At 39.9% G+C, this 15,652-nt stretch overlaps 2 protein-coding genes across 2 annotated transcripts in view; both read right to left on the bottom strand.

Moving 5' to 3' along the window:
• Positions 1-3,393, bottom strand: part of PCP4 (Purkinje cell protein 4) — a 66,951-nt gene extending 63,558 nt beyond the window's left edge. Inside the window, exon 1 of the mRNA XM_081859389.1 lies at positions 3,187-3,393. Coding sequence (XP_081715515.1) covers positions 3,187-3,229 — 43 coding nt within the window. The 5' untranslated portion in view covers positions 3,230-3,393. The remainder of the gene's footprint in view (positions 1-3,186) is intronic.
• A 7,301-nt stretch (positions 3,394-10,694) lies between these two features.
• IGSF5 (immunoglobulin superfamily member 5) overlaps positions 10,695-15,652 on the bottom strand; it is a 41,381-nt gene continuing 36,423 nt past the window's right edge. Inside the window, exon 9 of the mRNA XM_081859372.1 lies at positions 10,695-11,902. Coding sequence (XP_081715498.1) covers positions 11,807-11,902 — 96 coding nt within the window. The 3' untranslated portion in view covers positions 10,695-11,806. The remainder of the gene's footprint in view (positions 11,903-15,652) is intronic.

Raw genomic sequence — 15,652 nt, 5'->3', positions numbered from 1 at the left:
GATGACCTAGTGTTGACTCTGCAACAGCCAGATACCAGTACTAAAAGAGTCTTAGAGTTAATTGAAATATTTGGTCAAGTAGCAGGATTTAAATTGAATAAACAGAAAACAAAGGTTTTGGAAAAAAAACTTAACAATGGAAGAAAGAGAGAGGTTTCAGAGTGAAACAGGTTTGGAGATAACAAAGAAAGTGAAATACCTGGGGGTAAACTTAACATCTAAGAATGTGAATTTATTTAAAGACAATTATGAAAAATGTTGGTCAGAAGTAAAGAAAGATTTAGAAACATGGTCAAGGTTGAAACTGTCCTTGTTAGGTCGAATTGCTACTATTAAGATGAATGTATTGCCTAGAATGTTATTTTTGTTTCAGACCTTACAAATTCTGGACAAGATGGATTGTTTCAAGAGGTGGCAGAAAGATATATCAAAATTTGTCTGGCAGGGCAAAAAGCCCAGAATAAAGTTTAAGATTTTGACTGACGCAAAAGATAGAGGGGGGTTTGCTCTGCCGGACTTAAGATTATATTACGAAGCAGCAGCTTTTTGCTGGCTGAAAGACTGGCTACTTCTTGAGAACACAGACATCTTAGACTTGGAAGGATATGATAATTGTTTTGGCTGGCATGCATACTTATGGTACAACAAGGCAGTGGTGTACAAAGGTTTTAAAAATCATATTGTTAGAAAAGCACTATATAATGTTTGGAGCAGATACAAAGACCTATTGGAAACTAAAACTCCCAGGTGGTTGTCGCCAATGGAAGCCAAGGGGGTGAAAAAACTTAATATGGATTCTAAATGGCCAAAATATTGTGAAATTTTAGAACATGAAGGTGAAAGGGTCAAGCTTCAGAGTTATGAAAAACTAAAGTCCAAAGTTCGAGATTGGTTGCATTATTACCAGATAAATGAGACATTTAAAGAGGACAGGAAAATAGGATTCCAGAAGGAGAGGTCAAAGTTAGAAACGGAACTGTTAGAACCCAATACTAAGAATCTGTCAAGAATGTATAATTTGCTGCTTAAGTGGAATACACAGGAGGAAACGGTGAAATCAGCCATGATTAAATGGGCACAGGATATCGGTCATGACATTATGTTTGCTGACTGGGAACAGTTATGGACCACTGGTGTTAAGTTCACGGCATGTAATGCCTTAAAAGAAAATATAATGAAAATGATTTATAGGTGGTACATGACCCCAGTCAAGCTAGCAAAAATTTACCATTTGCCCAATAATAAATGCTGGAAATATAATGAGAATGAAGGTACCTTTTATCACCTATGGTGGACCTGCCCGAGGGTGAAAGCATTCTGGGAAATGATCTATAATGAAATTAAGAAAGTCCTTAAATGGACATTTACTAAGAAACCAGAGGCTTTTCTCCTGGGCATGGTTGGCCAATTGGTGCCAAAGAAAGATAGGATTTTCTTTATGTATGCTACCACTGCAGCAAGAATTCTTCTGGCAAAGTATTGGAAGATGCAAGAACTACCTACTCTGGAAGAATGGCAGACAAAGGTGATTGACTTCATGGGACTGGCAGAGATGACCGGCAGAATTCGTGACCAGGGGAAAGAGGCAGTGGAAGAAGACTGGAAGAAATTTAAAATATATCTTAAAAACTGTTGTAAAATTGATGAGTGTTAAGATGTCAAGGGGTAAGAAGCAGAGAATTACAGCTGTAACCAACAAATTTATGGGAATGTAATGAAGGGATCTAAATGGGTAATTTGACTAAAGGGTTGCTAAAAAATTCTTTTTAAAATAAGGATGCAGCGAAAGGGAGGTATGGGGAAGTCGACTGAAAGAAGTTACAGGAAAATTAGATTATGAAATTATACATGTTTAAATGTTTTGTATGTTTTTGTTTTGTGTTTTGTTTGTTCTTATTATGTGTTTGAAAAATGAATAAAAATTATTTTTTTTAAAAAAAAGAGAGAAGCATCTTTCTGAGGCAACAGGCAACATCACAAAAACAAACTGAAGTGAAAGAGCCGTTGTTCTGGGCCCAGGAAACTGTACGTTTCTTTCCATCACAGAAGAAGACAAGTCTGCATATAATTTGCATATCCTTCATGTAATATGAAAATTTCTGTGCTTTTTTACATGTAGGGCAGAGAGCACAAAAGGAAACCAGTGGCCAACACACATAAAATGTCTGACAGGCAGCATGGGAACAGGTGAGGGTTTTCCCGCAATTGTCTTTCTATACTAGAAAAGGTTTAACCTGTTGAACTGCTTTGAGATTTCCCCCCTTAAAAGCACTATAGAAATTAATAATAATAATAATAATAATAATAATAATAATAATAATAGCTGCCACGTAGCTGTTTAGGTACAAGCACCCCATTTTCCACGAATGCCAGCTCTAGACCATGCAAAGAATTCAGGTTTTGTATATTGTAAAGCCATTTTGTAACAGTAAGCCTTTGACCTTTCAGTTTATCTTAGACTGGGAATTCTACATTCAGTGCAAGACCAGATATGGTGTTTCAGGTATTTCAGATGGGATGTGTGTGTGAGAGAGAGAGGGGGGAGGGAAGAGAGATCTGACCAGACCCACATATACATATACCAATGAAAGAAGAGTGGCAGATGAAAATTATGGACTTTGTGGAACTGGCAAAGCTGACAGGAAAAATCCGGAACCAGCATGATCAAGTATTCTAAAAAGATTGGACTAAATTTTATTATTGCTTGTAAGCCGCTCTGAGCCCGGCCTTGGCTGGGGAGGGCGGGGTATAAATAAAAATTATTATTTTTTATTATTATTATTATTATTATTATTATTATTATTATTATTATTAATTTATATGATATTTGAAAGAGCATTGTAAGCAATTAACACCACTAGTAGGGTTGTCTGAAGACTTGTAATGAGAAACTTTCTTCCTTTTTATATTTATTTAACTTTTGAGGAACTTTGTAATGAGTTTAATTAGAATTGGAAAATGTATAAAATACTATGATATAAAGGTTAATTTTGAAAGCCATGAGGCAGGAGGGAAGGAAGTCAATAGGCTCTAAAGAGCCAGAGAGGTAAAGTGGATAATAATGATGTGATTATATGTTGTCAAATGGAAGATTATATATATATATATATATATATATATATATATATATATATATATATATATGCGCTTCTTGACACTCTAAAAGATTCATGAGACAGGACTTACCCTTGGCGACGCCTTGCTGCTTCTGTTGCTTTTCTTTGTCCATTTCAGTGAGATACTAATGGTCACTTTGCCCAAACCCTGTAAGGCTAACATCAGTGAGAAAAAGAGTGGCCACACACAACTGCTTCTGCTCCCTCTATGTGGGAGAAGTCATGTTGCCCCCTGCTGCTGCCACCTTCTTCAACAAGAGACTGATCCACTGTGTTGCCATACTGATGCTGCCCTCCTGAAGTAGAGAGTAGGCCATTGTGACCTCGTGTTGATGCTGCCCATTGAAAGGAAAGCTGGCCATCTCCCACAGCTGTTATCAAGCTACTACAGGTCTTTCCTCATTCAACTTATTTGGCAAGACCAAATTCTGCGCAGGTGTGGTATTTCAGATGGCAGGGATAGGGTGGAAGATTTAAGATTAACAGCAGCCAAGGTTCAGTTGGCCATGCTTGGATAAATTCAAAAAGCAAACATAGCATTCTAAGAGCCTATGTTGTGGTGGTTATTGATTTGTACCTCATAATATCTACAGTAGTGCTATCAGCTCAGGTCAAACAGCCACCCTTTTCTCTTTTGCGGGTAGAGGGTTGGCAAAATGGACTTGAGCCTTTAATATGACTATTCACATATCAAGTGTTTCTACCAACAAGAACACCCGCATCCCTCAAATCCCCTCTAGGTGGGAAAGCTGTTAATCACCACTTCTCCCACATTGCTGCTACAATGTGCCATCCCTCCCTCAAGAGCATTCTGCACTGCCACCCCCCCCCAAACACATCAACAGCACTGGGCTGTGTCACAAGTCTTGTCATTCTGATTCAAAAGTGCCTATATCTATATAGGCCCACACACAGCCCTCAAAATCTGAAAACTGCACCTCTGCTTAAGAAGCCTAAGATTTGTTGATGTGATAACAGCTTGTGAACATCTTCATCAGAAATATGTTTTCGATCCTTTCATATAAATAAATATTGTTAGCATCCATCTGTCTTGAGAGACAATGGAGTGCACCTCTGGGGTGAAGTCAAACTGCTGTGCTAGCAGCACTAAAGTGACCTCCCCAGGGTGCAAGGCTAGGCAGTGTGCATGGAGGTCCTGGGCAGCTGTGCTGTTAATTCCCTTTATTTTTGCCAGGGCTCCTAAAGATCATAGGCAGGTTTTCTTTGTGTTTTTTTTTTTTTTTCATTTATAGCCCACCCTTTCTCCAAGGAACTCAAGGTTGCATACATGATTCTCCCCCTTCCCATTTTATCCTCACCACCCTGCTTTTGAAGGCGGGTAGGAGACTGTGAGTGGCCCAAGGTCACCCAATGAGCTTCAGTGCTGGGTAGGGATTTGAACCCTGGTCTCCCAACACTCTAGCTACACTTATGAGAAAGCTGCTAAGAGCAGGAAAAGGTTAAGTGGGCAAGTCATGAGCTGTCCTACTCTTTCAGCTGCTGTTATTCTAGCTACACTATAATAAAAGAACTGGTGTCAAGCAAGAGGTGAAAGTATGTATGGTTTGTTAAGCAATCCTATTAAGCTGTTGAGTTAGCTAATAACAAACAGATGGACATCACTGTAATGCAACACTGATAACTGTAGCCCATTGGGTTTTCGGTTTCTGTTGCAGAATGTCTCTTTAATATCAGAAGCAAAATGAGATCCTTAATGCCACCCTTCTCTGGTAAAGGAACCACTCTAGCTAGACCCTTAAGGGACATCAAACCTATTAACTATAAATTTGCTGACCACATAATATGGCAAGATTGGTGTTGGCCCTATCAGGGTTCTTTGAAAGGTCTTCATTAATTATTTCTGATTCAGTTAATTGTGGTGGGTAATTGAAGAGCATGTGTTACACAGGGCAAAAGTTGTTGGCAGGTTGACAAAGAAGGGCAAGTGGCATAGATTTCATTACAGATATCTATTATTTCTACATCGTCCTGCAATTCCACATAGCACATTTTTGAAACTAGTGTACTTTGCCAAAAAACAACAACCACAACCTAGAAAGAATCATATCAGCATAATCCTATGCATGTCAACTCAAGCTTCATTTTGTTCAATTGGTCTTACTCCTAGAAAAAATGCAATTACCATTGTAACCTAATTCCTATGTATAGCTGTAGTTATTTGGCTTGGTGCTTGATGCCTTATGGCCACAAAGTCCGCCTAGGAATTTCCCTGAGTCCTTTCTATCCAGTGTTGAGATATGAAAATGAGATGATCACTAGAGGGTTTGCAGCCTAGAACTGCAACTATATAGTAGGATGCTCTGGAGAGTGGGAAACCTAAACCATGGACAAATCTGTCAATTTTGGTTTCTCTCAGTTACTCATTTTCCCAGTCTTAAGCTCAATTCTCCACATTTCCACTCCAGCTTGCAATTTTTTTAAAAGTCCTCATGAAAATACATCAGCATTTCCACACAAATGTCTACTAATATATACATATCTGTATGTAATTTTGCCTGATTATACACATTTGTGAAAAGCATATTCTTTCTAATATACTTTTTTGGGGTTATTTTTGCTTATATTTAACTTTTGATGCACACTTTCCCATTGTATATGCATTTTTGTAAACATTACCTTACTGGCAAACCACCTTGCAAAAAACTGGAGAAGTGCAGAATTTGAAAGTTGGCAGTGTTTTGGTTCGCAAATAAGGTAGGTTTGCCCTTAAAAGAGAATTTAATCAAATTTCTCACCCATCCCAATATAGCCCTCTGATCACACTTTGTTGTCCCACCACCACTCCCCAGGCTCTGAGCCTTGTTCCCTTGGTGGTTCCCCAGCTGGTTCCTCTCACCGTTCCTCTGCTCCCAACCAGTCCATGACATGGACCTCTTCAATCCTCTTTCCTTATCTGCTGATTTAAAAGATAACTCATTTGTGGTCATGCAGTGGTCCTTACTGCAGAATGGGCCTAGCACAACAAGCGATCACGTTCTCCATCTGAACTGGAGAATTACCTGAAGGTACCTAGAGAATTACCTGAAGGTACCTTAAGGACAAACACTCTTGGCTAGTGGAGCTACAGATCAATCTCTGGAGCTCAAAGCTAATTTAAAATTTCCTGGAGTCATAGAAATTCTTTTGGATATGAGCAACCGTGGCAGAAACAAAGAGAGATGCAACTGGATAATTATTTTATTTTTATTTTTTTAAAATGTTGCTGAAAGCCTAATAGTTGAAAAATGTCCTGAGAAGAGATTTTGTTAAAAAATTAATTTCCTCATGCCTGAAAGAATCTGTTTGGCAATTCATCACAATCCGCTGTGTTGAGTGCAGACTTTATTGTGATTACTAATAAAAACACTGGCCCAAAGCCCACTGAAGTAAACAGAAAGAACTCCAGATATTTTGAAAGGCTTTGAAGGCCAAGGGTTTTCTTTGAGTCCATTCCTTCAAAGTTCTTAATCAAATCAGAACAGTGTGTTGCATTTTGCAATTCTGCATGGGGCTGAACCAAAACTGCTGTGTGGGTGTGTGCACCTTGGGCCTCCCCCCTCCATTCAGTTTTGGTAAAATGTTATCTCTGTTAGGGGTCTGCATTCTCTTTGAATGAACCCAAATCTAGGGTCACCATGTGCCCTGTTTTATGGCTATCAGCCCTCTTATTTGAAGGACTCTTGTACAGTAACAGAAATTGACGAAAACACAAATCAGGATAAGATTTGCTATAGCAAATAGAAGTCTGTGGTTTTGACACAAATTTAGGCTGCCTGTTCACCACGGATTTAAAGTGTGTGCGTGCGTGCGTGCGTACACACACACACACACACACACACACACACACACTGGAACTTTACTTTTCCCCTGACAGAGCAATAGTTCACAGCGCCCTTAACTTATTCTTCTTCTTTGACACCCTTAACAAACTACAGTTCCAAGGGCTCTTGGCAAGGGGAATGAAATTGCCCATTTCCTTTTTTCACAGCTCTAACTTTGTATGTAAGGTTTTTTCCCATTAATGCCAATCTCTGGACTTTTCTGCACCAATTGTCCAGCAAGGTGGTACCCAACACCTTCCAGTTTTTAGCAAATTACAAGCCTGGCAGATCCAATTTTTTTAAAAAGTCACCACTTCCATATGCGGTGCAGTGTTAGTTGTTCTTTCAAATATCAGTGACAGTGGGCACATCTGGGGATCTGATAAATGTACTGCAGATCTGGAAATAGTCATATTACTTTGAAAAGCTGCCCCCTGGAATGTTGTAAACCTTTTGCACGGCTCATGTGTTATACCACACTCCCCCCTGTCAAGGGAAATTCCATGGGCTGCGGAAATTCTTTTAGTCATTCTAGTAAAGATGTGGGGAGGAAGGTTTCAGTAGAAACCTTCAGACAACTTTTGAAGCCCCCTCATCCACCCACCCCACCCCTGAAATTACAGACCAAAGCAATACCACTAATCCCAACTGCTCTGTGACCAAACTTTCATGGATTTGACACTTAAATTTTATCTTTTCTGAAGCTATGTGCCCAACACCATGAAGCCAACAGGTTCTTCCAAAGATAATTAATTGTGCTTTCATCCACACTTCCTGATAGTGGCCAGTTTTTAAAATTTGAATAATAATCAAGCAGAAGTTCATTGTGATATTGATTTATCTGGATACCAGGGTCCCAACATCTACTATTGGAAGATAATTTGCAGGACAAAATTCCTTTTTGAGAAGTATTGCCTACTGATGGGTATTTAAGTTTCTTTTGCTGTCTGAAGATGCGACTATCCTTTTACTCCAAAAGCATCCATAACAATTACTAATAGAAATAATGTATAGCCCCTGGCTGTGTCCTAGTAGGAAGGAACACTCTGTTCTTAAAATAAGTGAATGTAAAATATATACGAAGCATAGTGTTACAAATTCCCCTGGTTCTTATGGAAAAGTGAAATCAATAAACACAATGTTGTGCTTAAATTGCTGAGGTGCTCGATACAATATGTGTTATTTTCCCTCATGGCCTTCACTCCAACATTATGAATTTTCTGCCTTGGCAGCTAACTCACTCCAGAGCAAGCAATGAGATTAACCTTTTAACTTCAAGGAATCAATTCAGCTGTAGCTGCAGTACCCTAAACCCTATCATATAGGGAACCAGATAGTATAACTAATATCAAGACAAGATGAATGCATTCTACAAAACTTGCTATAAGAATTTTGTTTAAACTGTCAACTTTATCACTGGTAGTCCAGGGAGGTTTTTGCCCCATCACTCCATAAATATTGGAAATGAGGTATAGCTTGAGGCCTTGTCCTATAAAATGAGCAATTAAATATTTACTGTCAATATTGTGATTAGCAATCACCAGCAATGTTGAAATTGTACATCCATTAAGTTTAGCAGCCCACTCAAATTCAATGCTTCTTTCGGCTGTCAAGGTGTGTGTGGGGGGGGACACCTCTGTGCAAAGCCATTGCTATTTTTAAACAGGTATGAGTCAGAGGATTCAGGAAAGGTAATCTTATTCTATGTGAAATACAAAACTGAAGAGAGAAAATTGAGGTAAGCTTATGCAGGACTGAAATCTTGTTATGGTTATGGGACATTTGTGTCTATGTGCTCTAGCTCATGAGTTAAAGCTTGTGGTTTAACAGTATTTCCCAGCAATCCTGTTTTGTTTTGTTTTCAGCAAAGGAGAGGGGAAAACAGTACAAAGCAACCACACCATAAAGTACATAAATACTCTTGCAAAAATTGTGATCAGCAAAGCTGATAGGAGCCTTCCATATTGCATAGTAGCCCTGGGGACATCAATGCAGCACCCATACACCTGACAAGACTTTCACAGGTGCCTGCAGTGTCTCCTCCTCCATCTTGTTTTCCTGTTGTAATTAGGCTTGAAAGAAGTCTTCCACTGTAACCAACAGAAGGCTTTTTTCCAAGTCTAATTAGGTTGGGAGATGTTTGAGGGGTTCACAGGCTATGAAACACTTGAAGCAATTAGGCTTGAAGCAAACCTTCTTGAAGAATTCTTTCAAGCCTAATTGCATTGGGGGAGGATCACTGCTGGGTGGGGTGAGGACACACAAACGCACAGTCTGGGAACAAAAAACTATGCACTACACTAAGGCTTGAAAGACGTCTTCTACTGTCTATAATAGAAAGCTTCTTTGAAGCCTATGTGTAATGGTGTGGTTGGGGGGGGGGTCACAATTGAGGATGGATAAATTGTTCCCGCCCCAGCTCTGACAACCCTTGCTGAAAATCCCCTCCATTAGACTTGGAAATTGGTCCTATAGAAGCCTATTGTGCGCCGGGGGGAGGGTTAGCTTCTGCAAAAGTGCAGCTTAAAATGTCCCCCCCCCAGCCTAATTGCTTGGGGGGGGGGTGAGTGTGCATGTATACACGCATGGCTCTGGTGTGTGCATTTTTGAGCGGTATATGCATATGCTCCCAAATGTGCCCATTGACCCCAAAAGGTTGGTGTCCCTGTAGCCCACCAGGAGCTCCTCTGAGATTGCAAAAATGCAGACCATAGTACAAGAATGGGAGATTACCAAGGCCCATAGTATAAATGCTTCATTAAAAAAAACCTAACAGCAAATAAAAGTACATCACTGTACATACAATGCAACAAGCAATCAGAGTTCCTGGAGTGTGTAACCAACTTATGCATGTGGTAAAAACACACTTGTACACACATACCATTTTAGAATTAGCAATAACTTCAGGCTAATTTAATACATTAAAGTGATGATTATCAGTAAGAGGCTACTGTACTCCATCCACCAGCAGTGGGTTGGTTTTGCTGGGATGGATAATACAGCTGGGAAGAAATCTGGCTTCTTCTGCAAGTCTCCTATGCAATGTCTGGTGACCATTTCAGGTGTCCCTCCAAAGTGCATCAGCTCAAAAGGCTACATTTTGTCTAGGAAGTTGGCCAGTAGGGACCTGGGAAACTAACAAGATACACCTGAACATTTTTCACTAACACCCTTTGTTGGCAAGGACAAGGAAATGTCAAACCTGGCTCTAGGGCACTAGTATAGGCCCTTCTGAAATAATCAAAAAGCATGCCCAACTTTCCTCTGGTTTCTAATCTAATCAAAGCAGTTCTGTATCATCCATCAATTGGCTATGGAGAGCTCTGAGATTTTGAGGTCCCTCAAGACAAGAAATGCTTTAAACTGCAAACAAAGTCTAGAGCTTCTTTCATTAAGCAGGAACAGGACAACAAAGCTACAGAAATTGCCATTCCTGGATCACCCTATTCTTTTGTAAATCTTGGTAACTAAAGGATATAACTGCCTCAGAACTCCTGTGCTCAACAAGTCTCCCTAAGTCTTCCATAAGCTTGTTGATTTCTGTGAAGAAATGTAGATTAAAAGGTGGGGGGAAACTTGCTGCCCAGTTCTTTGCTGAATTAGGCATAGGATTTCAATAAATCAGACAGCTTCCATGAATTAATCTTCCCCAGAACAATAGAAATTTACAAAATATAAAATAGCAGATTACTCCAGTGTGTTTCCCTCTCTTGAAAACATGCAGAAAGATACACACATGCAGCAGAAATTATGTACCGTATGTTTTATTTGCGTAATATGGCACCAACAGAGAATTGATTGGGTGGAGAAAAACCTCTTACATTCTATGCAAAGTCTTTAGAAGTCATTGAACAAGAGGGGGGAATTGTTTGTCACAAAAAAAAGTCTTCTGCACTTCGACATAAATTCAGCTTCTTGGAAACAAAAGCAATTAATTTCAATGAGTTTCACTCCCAAATAAATGCACTTAGGATCATGTATGTTTGTTTGTTTGTGTGGGTGGGTGGGTGGGTGGGTGGGTGGGTGAGAGAGAGAGAGACATTTCAAATGTGTTTTATTGATTTTTAAATGTTTCAATATATGTTTATAATGAGCACTGAAGCAAGACAGCCACGCTTTATAAGTTAAATTTAAAAAGTGGAATCAAATACACATTTTCCCTTGGAGCAGTGGTTTGTAATATCTTGGGACTGCTAAGCTCCTGACACTTTATTAGAAATATAATTAGAAATATTAATATCAAGCATTTAAGCTGACAAGCATCACAGCTCTGTATGAGGCAGATTCAAAACTGACTAACTATTGAGACATACGAATCTTCATGAACTGACTTCAGCTTTAGCTTAGGTAGTAATTTCATGCCCCCATCACTTGTTCAGTCCTGTGATCTGGTAGATATCGCTGGATGTGCCTGATTTTATCTTGTTGCTACATCAGTTCTATCCACTTTGTGTGAGGAATAAAAGCTTCTGTGCTGAGATTAAAAAATGTCATTTTCCCGGTGTGGTAAATGCTTTTATTTTCAAAAAGTATCAACAGGATGAAATCTTCTATTGGATCAACCAATAGTTTGAAGGTGCTTTCACGTTTGCTAGAGTTATTCATCACACAAAAGGAGTATTTAAAGGTGGAGGGAGTGTCACTCTTTTTATTCTAAGTGGCAGGTGTAGAAAAAGACAACAGGCAATGCCTCCTTAATTAAATTTCCTCTGTGAGTGGTACTTGATGGTTTTCAGATAAAACAAAGGAGAATACAGATCTTGCAAAGTTGTCGAATCTTTGTGTTGATGCATCAAAATTCACCAAGAATAGGAAAGAAAGTGCTTTGGAAGATATGGGACTCGAACAAAGACCAGAGAAAACGATTTCCTATACGTGTGTCACATTTCTGATTTTTCTTGGATTGATTGGGATAGCAGTAGTTCTTGAGGGCTGCACTCCATCATGACGTCCATTATAAGAAACCTATAAATGGCACAGATAAAAGTATTTTAGTAAAACATTTCGAAATTATATCCATCTCAAGTAGCCTGACCCAGTTATAGTTCGCCATAGCTAAAGCTGCCATCCCAAAACACACTAGACAAGAACTATATTGTATCAGAATATTGTGATATGATTTGGTCAAATTTATAACAAAATGAAGTGGTTGGGTAAATGAAACCAAACCAACAGTTTCCCAGATAATCTTAAAGTTGTTCTGACTCAAGACTCAAAATCCAAAGGAAGGAATCAACTTTAATTCTCTTTCTTCCCCTTTCTTACCATTTTTCTTCTTAATCATAAAAACGTAAACTATAAACGAAAATAAAATGCATGTTGGCCAAATAATAGATCAGGGACGCGACCAAGCTGAGGATCCCAACATGTTAACTGAAAACAAATTTTTCTAACCATCTGCAGCCTTTGTAATAAGCAAAGAACAGAGGTCAGGTAGATGATGAGAGAGCAATGTAAAATATTGGGCTGCTCATATAGCCTTGGGCACTACAGACTATAAAAGTGAAAATATATTAGTCATGAGTGAAATCCCTGTGAACAGAAAGGACCACAGACTGCCTTCAGCACATATGCAGCTTCAAAGTTACCCCAGATTTTGCTTTCATTAAAAAGCGGCATTTTAAGGTAACTATCTCCAAAATGCAAGAGCCACAGTAAACAACAGTTTGCCTTACCTTGTTCATATGATAAAGTGCTTTTATGTTAAAAAGTAGGACCTGAAACCATAGAAAGGTCTACTTACTACATTAGAAGAAGCATGTGATTGCTCCATGTCCCTGACAGAGGCAGGGTGGTCCCTGTTGCCCAGCAGCAGGTTGGTAAAATTATCCAGCTATACCATGGTTTTGAAAGATGGCCCAATACCCCCTACCATTTCAGAGCCAGTAGCTTCATTCATCCATTTGTCTTGAAGGATATAGCAAGAAATGAGTTGACTAAATACCAACCAATATGTAAGGTTGGGTTGACTGGACAAAGAAATGTGTCTCTTCATGTCTAGCATCACAACAGAAAGTTGCAAAGATGTAGAAGCAGCCCAGATGAAACTAAGCATGTGCAGCTAGGGCTACTCATCTCAAAACTTGGATGTGTGCAGCTGATCTTCAGACAGTTAGACAAGGATTTCAGCTACTGTAAGCATTCCATAATTCCTGTTATGACACCTATGAGATGCATGATATGGGCACATCTGTTATTCGGCACAGAGTTGTGAACTTTTAATTTGCCAGATGGCGGCTCCTCAGACACTGATGCTACAGCAGTGTGAGACAAACCAGAAATCCTATCCGTTGTTATGCACTTCAAATAAAAAATAAGCTGGGGAAATTTCAGGGTAAGAAATTGTGTGTTTACGCATTTGTTATCTTTACTAACAGCCAGAGGTGCTGCTGATCAGTGATACGAGAGTTGCTTCTGCTTCACAACGTCTTGAAGTGAGAGTTTGTACAACACCAAACATTTAATCTGGCTTTGTCATAGAAGATGGGACTCTTATACACCATTAATACTTATGAAGTATTGGGGCACAGGTTCATACACTGATATGCATATGCAAATTTGTATGTATAGATACTTATTGGAAATTAAGGTGGTGATTTAGCCAGTTGTTCACAAGCAAGATGGACTTGCTGTAAGCCCCGCTTCCCTCTTCTCTACTCACTGGTCAGATGGAAGACTTTGACTGCTGCTTCTCTGAATCTCACGTGGTTGAGTTGTCCCAACAGTGGTTTCTGAAGCTGGTTTGTTAAGCCAAACCAGGTTTTTTACGAACCACAATCTCTGGTCGAGATGACACAAAAAGCTGACTTTAAAGTAAAGTAAAACCAAATGTTCTCCACCTTGCTGCATCAGAGAAGGAGAAGGCAGTGGCAGAGCAAACCGATTGGGCGCCAGGGGCACCGCATGCGCCCTGGGCCCATGGGTGGGGCCGGCCAGGGCAGGATGCTCCACGGGGCCTCCAGAGTCTGCCTGCCTCCTCCCCCTCAGTTGCCCTAGAGCTGAGGGGGAGGTGGCGGGCAGACCATTTGGGGCAGCACAGAGCCTGCTACCGCCCAAGCCACAGCATCTCTCCCAGGAGAGACGTGTGGCTCGGGTGCACTGCAGGCCCCGCGATGAGTGTCGCTCAGCATTTTGTCACCCCCCTCAGTGGTGACATCCGGGGTGGTCCGCACCCCCTCCTCCGCCCCTGGGAGAAGGTAAAGCACAAATTTGAGGCTCACAGCAGTTCCCTTATACCTGAGTATATGTTGCTAAACCATGGTTTAGTGTGGCATACAAACGGGGCCTATATGATATAGGAGTGCAAGCAGCAGACAGTCATATGGACTGGCATGCTACAGTAGCATAAGCAAATACTTTGCAATGCTGCAGATTAAGTATGATTCCGTTAGCATGTGAGGCAAAGGTGGTCATTTTATCCACTGTGTCTTTTTATGCAAGTCTCCGCTTCTCTTTTGTGGCTAGAAAGGATGCTGCAGGAGAGTGTGGAAGAGAATTGCTAAATCACGCTCAGCAAATAGAGTTGCATCAGCTTTCTAGTCCCTGCCTCATCCCTGCTGCACAATGCAGCTGATAACAAAAGCTGCTTCAGCACTGCAGCTGGGCTTTGCTCCCAGTCGGGAAAAGGATGGGCAAGTTCCCCTTACACAGTGATGCAACAACAGGTCAGTCTCCTAAGACCACTACTCTTTTCAGGAGGCTGTGTGAGCCAGTGAGCAGCTTTTAGAACAACTCCAACAGGGTTTCATGACTATGTTCCTCTAAATAAAGTGGTTTCAGCAGATGCTGCACCCTCAGAAGATAATTCACTATTTCTTGAAAACATGAACTCTTTTACTTCCTCTCTCCCCCCAAAATGTGCCCGCCCCCCGCCTTTGTATTCCACCATCGTGGCTAGTGGCCAAATCTGAGAAAGATTGTAATGAACTGAACAACATATTAAATTTGGCAGTAATGTTATTGGAAGATTGTTATCGTAAGCCTTTCTGTAAACCATGAGATTATATTTCTGAGTCTTTGTTAGCTCCTCTGCCTACTCTTCTATTCCTTTGTTTCTCTCTAAGAATGGGTGTGTGGCTTTGTTCAGAGTCCTCTGAATACATCCTGGTATGTGCCTGTATTTATTTATTTTTTAAGTGTGCAGGAACAGCAAATATAAATTTGAGCTGCATGTCAGGTGGTGACTGGACCAAAGGGAGATTTCTGTATTTCTCAGCCTAGGAACTGGGTCACAGACATCACATTGCTCTCTGAACACTAAACTAAACTAAACTAAAATAAAATAAAATAAACTACATATCAGCAGCCCTTTGCCTTTAATATTGCACTCAAAACTTGTTTATCATCTGATTGGTAGCCATTATGTTAAACTCATGTTTACTGTGTTTATTTTAAAATATATCAGACTTCATACAGAACACTCATCCAGATGTTCCATTTATACTTATATGTATTTAGATATTTTTTTACAGACCAGTTTTCCACCAAATGCTCCTCAAAGCAGGTTATAAAGCATCATATAATAATTTAAAACTAATATTTATTTATCTTTTTAAAAAGAAACATATTTTCCTTCTAAAGCCATTAAGAACTGCATCACAACATCCACCCAGTTGATACTGTATGGTGCAGAACAGTCTCCTTGCAAACCATGACATTTCACCACCATTGTGTCCTTATCTAAGACAAACATTTAACTTTTTGTTCCTGGGACAG

Source organism: Podarcis erhardii (genome assembly GCF_964252035.2).
Source record: "Podarcis erhardii genome assembly, chromosome: 4".
Classification (NCBI taxonomy): Eukaryota; Metazoa; Chordata; class Lepidosauria; order Squamata; family Lacertidae; genus Podarcis; species Podarcis erhardii.
The sequence above is the reverse complement of the archived record's forward strand: the minus strand, read 5'-3'. Positions and strand labels throughout refer to the sequence as shown.